The sequence below is a fragment of the Branchiostoma floridae genome, unplaced genomic scaffold, assembly GCF_000003815.2.
Source record: "Branchiostoma floridae strain S238N-H82 unplaced genomic scaffold, Bfl_VNyyK Sc7u5tJ_1520, whole genome shotgun sequence".
NCBI classification, from domain to species: domain Eukaryota; kingdom Metazoa; phylum Chordata; class Leptocardii; order Amphioxiformes; family Branchiostomatidae; genus Branchiostoma; species Branchiostoma floridae.
In genome coordinates, this window is record NW_023365742.1 from 15,607 (window position 1) to 22,475 (window position 6,869).

Below are 6,869 nucleotides of genomic sequence, written 5' to 3' on the forward strand. Positions count from 1 at the left end.
CGGAGACATTTAACCACTTGTGTTTTTTTTTTAATTTCACAAACACAGCGCCTTTGTTGGAGGCACGTTGGATTTTATTGGAGGCATGGTGAAGGTACGTTTGCATTGTCGACATCACCATCCAGAGTACCTCCACTCAGTGAGATAGGCAATTTAGACTGCTATCCACCCAATCACTGCCTAACAATATACATGTCATACGTTGTAGGGCCTATTCATAAAACGGCTCCGTTTCAGTGGCGTTGCCAAAAAGAACTTCCATGCTAATGAGACCGCCACCTAACGTCCTGCGCGCAGAACTGCAGGCCAGAAAAACGGAAGAGCAACAAGTGATGTGGCGTAACTGGGACAAGTCGTGATTATACCTGTACATGTCTGATACCAGTCCGACCAGCCCGCTTCTTGGAACCATGGACAAGTTGAGGAAACAGCTCAGCGGAGAGGGAGACGATGAGAAAGGCTTGGTCACACAGGTAACGTTGGTTTGTACTTGTTATCACTATTAGAACATCCGCCCCCCTCCCACCATATCATATTAGTCACTTGCATGTGACCAAGTTATTGACAAATCAATTGACACTAGATAACTGAATAAGGGTATTGATATTTTTCTGGAGAATTATCTGATTTTTTCACACTACATAGGATACATTCTTTTGTCTTCCTAGGTGGAATTCTTGAGATAATCCAGTCCAAACATTAACTTCTCTGCTGTGTGTGGAATGTCGTGGGACAACACTACTAAGTACTAGTACGTTCTCCTTATTATAACATGGGCAGTCTACAAAAATGGAATTTTTTTTCTATAACAATACCTTGTTGCTTGACAAGGGAACCAAAGTCAAATTGTAATCATTTAAACAATAGATGTCACTGGCAGCTCTCAAACAAAACGTTAACATCCGTTAACCTTTATTCGTCGAAGTAACCTTTATCCGTCACTTTAAAAAACATGTACAACGAGAGATAGAATAATGCAACATCAATTATTGCTTCAGTAATGCACACATTAGATACTCAGGTTGTCAAAAAAATATCGCGAAGAACTAAAAATTATGGGGAGATGGCGACACTGTTGTATCGTAACGAATAAAGGTTAATCTCTCGAAGAACATGCCCGTCTTCAGTGCGACTCGGCCGTGTATAATTGAGTCCAGTAAATCTCCGTCGGTGAGACCGGGGGAGACAGTGAAACATATTCAGCAAAAGGGACAAAGGTACTCTATAGTGTCAACATATAACAGGAAGAAAAGTCTGCTTAGTCTTTAAAAAATTGGGATCACAATAGTGTCACTCACAAAAACTGACGGATAAAGGTTAATGTTAAAACAACTCACACACTGAACTAAAAGAATTTTGTGTGGTCTACTAGTAGTTAATGGCATGAAGTAATAAATTATAAGTTTTGCACTAGTATACTTTGTCACAAAAGGTTTTTGTTTGAGGAGAGCCACACCTCGAGCAATCAAAAGAACCCACCATACTTATCAAAAAGAACATGTACATGTAGGGGTCCTTCCGGGTGTGAGTGGCTCAAATAAATCTGGATATGTAGCTTGTGCTTTTCAGTACAAACCTGTTGTGTTATGCAAAGAGGCAGTTTGCAGCACAAAGAAATAAGTAAACTATCATCTGAATATTGTTGTCAAAGTAATATTTGACCCGGTCAATTTCTGCTCATTCAGTCATTGGTCAACATCTAGAATGCCAACTATCCTGTTAGTTACATGTTAATGTCTCCGGTCCTAATCCAGACCCATTCCTGATACCGACTAGCTAGCGGTCTGCCTAAACACCACAAACGACCACAAACAACCCAGAAACACCACAAACGACCACGAACGACTCTAATATGCAGTGTATATGGGTCAAAGACCTTGTGTGGCACTCTGGAGACATTGTTTATACATTTATGAATATAAAAAACGCAGCAAGTCCTACGTATTCACCAGTTATTTCAAGTTAGTGCGCTGGTTTCAAGATCGAAGCAATTCTTGGTCGCCATGTTGGATCGCCTGTGCTAGGGGTCTGCATGGGGAAGTTCTCGATACCTTCCTCGGTTCCATAAACGACATGGCGATAAAACTATGGAAGCTGTTGGTTAATAGATTATAGCATACCGCAATTCTATCATTGTCAACATATAAAACTTGTATACTATTACTAAGTGTTTTTCAGCCTCAAATGCAAGCAAGCACGATCCAACATGGTGGCCAAGAATTGCTTTAATCTTGAAACCGGACTAACTCGAAATAACTGGTGAATATGTAGGACTTGCTGCGTTTTTTTAATTCATAAATGTATAAACAATGTCTCCAGAGCGCCACACAAGGTCTTTGACCCATATAGTTGCATATTAGAGTCGTTTGTGGTGTTTCTGGGTCGTTTGTGGTCGTTTGTGGTGTTTAGGCACACCCCCGATCTAGTTTCACAAACAGGCACTGATGCATGCAATATGCACAAGTCTCCATGCACAATACGGGCCCGTTACTGTGTAACAGTTGACTAAGTTACTCTCTGGAAAACCACAGGGTCCCAACATTTGGTTAAGTTCGTAAGGCCTAGAAAAAAAATGTTGTGTTTCCTGTTTCGGCCCTGAAAAAATTAGGGTCGGTAGGTAGGGATTATCTTTTTTTTTCTTGTATACAAGTTGTATTCTTTTTTTAGGCTGGCCAAAACTCTAGTGATATATATTTCAATACAGTTGAACAAAGTAAACTGAAATGCATGCGGACACTTGTCTTTTAATGTCAAACTTTAATTTTGTGCGTGATAGATACATTTATCCTTCATTAGACAGGACAAGCAGTGTTTTACTTCAATAGGAAGCAGGCTGAATAAAAATTCTAAGTGGACGCTATGTGACTCCACTGGCCACCCAAAAAAAAGTCTAGGGTCGGCAGGTTTTTTTAGGGTAGGTAGGGAAACAGGAAACACAACATTTTTTTTCCTAGGCCTAAGCACGAACAGCCAATGCTCGAAAATTTGCTAGGATTTCACTGCTCTGGCAGGAGTTTACGAGTATACTGCTTGCCAGCATAGCCTTCAACACCGCGGAATTATTCAGTTTAAAATATGTAATATTCCTGTATGATGCCACAGGTACAAACACCATCATCGTCAGGGTAGAAACAGTAATAATTGAACTTACAACAAGCTACACCTTTGTTTGTCATGCCAGTGTCTTTCTTGCTGGATAATCGGAGCTAACATGACATGCCATTTTCACACACATCTCCAGGTCCGCCATTTTTATTGATCACATGATTCAAAGTCATGTGACAACCACCATGAAAACAAAACATGGCGTTGATACTATTTATGACTAATCGCACCATATCGGTTGGCGGAATAAAAAGACTGAGTGCTGAGCATTTTTTCTTGTTGAGCCAGTCAAGAATAACTGGACCTGACAAATATCAGTAGACCGGATTATGGACCGATAAGAAAATGAAAAGATTATGTCAGTCATTTCCACAATAAAACTTGGTCTCAAGACGACCACTTTGAGTACACCCCAGTTTTCATAGACAGGTGTCAAAGACGACGGCGTGTCTATCGCGGCTGCTACCACTCACAGACAATCAGCATAAAGGTTCAGGTCCGGACCTTGACCTGATCCTCCGGACCTGAACCGGACCTGTACCTGAATTTTCTGTATCGGTACCCTCCCCCTAAGCTTTGTTTGTGATATTCATGTGTTTTCAGGCACTCCGTCGTAATACTGTACAATGAATAGCATGGACATAGCCTGAGGACCATCCTTGTAGTGACCGCTGCCTCACTACTTTCACTTGCTAAGCGAAAGTAAATGAGCCAGTGGTCACTACGGAGGATGGTACTCAGGCTAGCATGGACATGTGGTGCTTAGACAAGGGGTAGGCTGAGAGAAGACAGAAGTAGTCACCGTGAAAACTGTGAAGGCCTCAAGAATAATATCACCACAAATATTTCTGCATTTACAATGCTACAAACTGTAAATGCTACTTTCCGCATGTCAAAGGTCAATATTTCACCAGTGAGTAATACATTGCATATTATGACCTACAAAGTTCACAGCTACCCTACTAGTACTTGAATTTGTCTATTTTTCCATTACTCGTCAGTACAGCTGACTATTGAGGCCTGTTCCCTACAAGGACCATTCTCCCCGCTGCCCTACAGTACTAGTGTTGTTCATGCTGTATGTGTGAATAGAAATATCCTGTTTGTTTGTTTTGTTGTCAGCATATAGAATCCTGACCTAAATCTCCAACCATGCTGTTTTACAGATAGCAGACGGCTCCACGCTAAGTTGGTCCACCCGCATCAAAGGCTTTGCCATCTGCTTCATTTTGGGGGTTGTTTTTTCTTTCTTGGTATGTTGTTTGCACATTCTTTCTCTGATCAGAAGTGAAGTTAGTTTTTTGCCAATGCCTCAGAGATGGAGACATAATTGTTGATGTTTAGTTGTAGAATCTCAGTTGCCTGCATTGCACATATATTCTCTTAATGTAGACCAAGCGTATGTGATTCACTGAAGAAATGTACAGAAAGTCGTTACAAACATTGATATAAGAACCTAAGGTATAATTTTGTAAACATGATTAAATACATTTATTTCTTCCTTAAACTTCAAGGCTTGAACTAATTTTACATGTACAATAGGTTTATGAGAAGATTCTTATTCTCCTTTGCAGGGTACGTTCCTGTTGTTCACCAAAAATGGGCTGACTGTGTTTGCTGTGTGCTACACGTTTGGCAATTTGTTAGCCCTTGGGAGGTAAGTTATACATCAGACATCTGAACAGGACATAAGACTATTATTAAGAGTTTTTTTTTACACAACCATTTTTTTTCACCTGCTGACATTTCGATGTCTATTAGACACCTTCCTTAGAGCTTCTAACTGGATCCGGAGCTCTGCTTCTCGCCACTATCTGTAGCCAATGTAGGTAGACATCAAAACATCAGCAGGTGAGAAAAACTGGTTGTGTAAAAGAAAACTCTTATGTCCTATATATGATCTACCAACCTGATGAAACAGCCTTCAAAACAGCTGTGGATCCACAGAGCTGCCACAAAATGACAAAAGATATGCCATACATTTTTGCGACAAAATTGGAAACGAATATTCATGTTGTTGAATACTCAAGGCCACGGGGATTTCTATAATCAAGGACCACAAAGTGACTGATGTCTATGAAGATAACATTATAGTAGAGGAGCACTACATATAAATATGCTAGATAGGAGGGTACAAATTGTATGAAATAACAGAACAAAACAAAACTGGTCTAACTTGTATAGTTGTAATGTGCAAGCAGCTGACTAACTCAATCAGCTTTAAAGGTCACACATTGGCATGTCGACTGAGCAAACTTCACAATGTTATTCATAAGATCTAAAAGCAGACATTATACCAGACAGTTAAGTTCATACCTTACTAGCTTTCACATTTTTGTGTTTATATACAGTTCAAGATTAGGTCAGACTATATTGTCCCAGACACCAGGTTTTGTGTATAAACAGCGTGTTCTGTGACAGTACAATAGCTGATGTGATGTTTCTACAGCACATGTTTCCTGATGGGACCTATCAACCAGCTGAAGAGAATGTTCAAGGAGACCAGGATCATCGCTACAATAGTCGTGTTGGTCAGTTCACTTAGAATGCCACTTACTCATTCATTTGCTCATTTGTCCTTTCATTCATCCATTCATTGATTCATTTTGCCCCGCCTTAAACATGACGTTAAAGGGTGGTCCCTTGTTTGAGGAGACATGCACCTTAATCACATTAAAAAACCCATGACATGTATTGAAAAGATATCCTTCCCTGTGTTATTCCAGATATGCAGGTCCAAAACTGCTGTGTTATGCCATACAGTGGTTAACAATACAAACAAACATACAGATTTCATTTGCAAGCAAAATGAGTGCAAAAAAATCGATGTGTCCACAAATATATATGAAATAAAGTTCCAATGCCACTCCCCCATGTTTTGGGGTCCTTACATGTATCAATATGATCTTTGATTTATTTTCAATTTGTTTCTTCTTCAGATTTGCCTAGCGCTGACATTGTGTGCTGTATTCTGGGTAAGTAGAATATTGTAGAAAGTGACTGGAAGTTCTAAATGATGATAATACCCCTGTCAAATTATCCACGATCTTCGGGCGTATCGATGGAAGATCGGCCTTATTTAAGATCGACAGAGGGTTGTGAGTATTTTTCACCTGAAAACCGTCCCTGTCACATATAAGCCATACTTTGTACCTTGTACAATTGTTGTGCAATAAAGTATAATTAGAAGCGAATTGCCGCAGAATCGTTGTCCAATCGATTTATACTGCTAGTATTAGTATACTGCTGATACATGTATTTCTGTATATTTCCTACCCACAGTGGAACAACAAAGGCCTGGCCATCCTGTTCTGTATCCTGCAGTTCCTGGCCATGACATGGTACTCTCTGTCATACATCCCGTTTGCCAGGTGAGACACTCTCTTCTTCACTCTACTCAGGTCATCAAAGATACTGTTTAGTACCAGAATTGGACTTGTAGTTTAAAACTTAGCATCATAAACAGGTTTTAGACCCAACAAAACTCTTGCCTATGTTCTTTGTTATAAACTATCTACAACCTTGGCATAGATTGTGAAATTTCTGTGGAAAAAAAGACAAATACATTGATTTTGGGGGGTTTATTATTAACAAGAACTGACTGTATAGAATTTTGCATTTTTCACATTGCATGTAAAATTTGTGTTATTTTGTATGTAAAAGGGTAGAAGACACTTAAATACAACATTTTCTTATTATCTTTATCAAGAATAGTAGTGAAGGTTAGACATCCAGGAATCGTTAAAATTGAAGACGAATAAAAT

The 6,869-nt window shown here is 39.5% G+C and overlaps 1 protein-coding gene across 1 annotated transcript in view; it reads left to right on the plus strand.

Moving 5' to 3' along the window:
- Positions 1 to 271: 271 nt before the first annotated feature.
- LOC118408006 (vesicle transport protein SFT2A-like) overlaps positions 272 to 6,869 on the plus strand; it is a 15,642-nt gene continuing 9,044 nt past the window's right edge. Inside the window, exons 1-6 of the mRNA XM_035808616.1 lie at positions 272 to 473; positions 4,272 to 4,358; positions 4,680 to 4,762; positions 5,555 to 5,636; positions 6,045 to 6,080; positions 6,388 to 6,476. Of these exons, the coding sequence (XP_035664509.1) occupies positions 372 to 473; positions 4,272 to 4,358; positions 4,680 to 4,762; positions 5,555 to 5,636; positions 6,045 to 6,080; positions 6,388 to 6,476 (479 nt within the window). The 5' untranslated portion in view covers positions 272 to 371. The remainder of the gene's footprint in view (positions 474 to 4,271; positions 4,359 to 4,679; positions 4,763 to 5,554; positions 5,637 to 6,044; positions 6,081 to 6,387; positions 6,477 to 6,869) is intronic.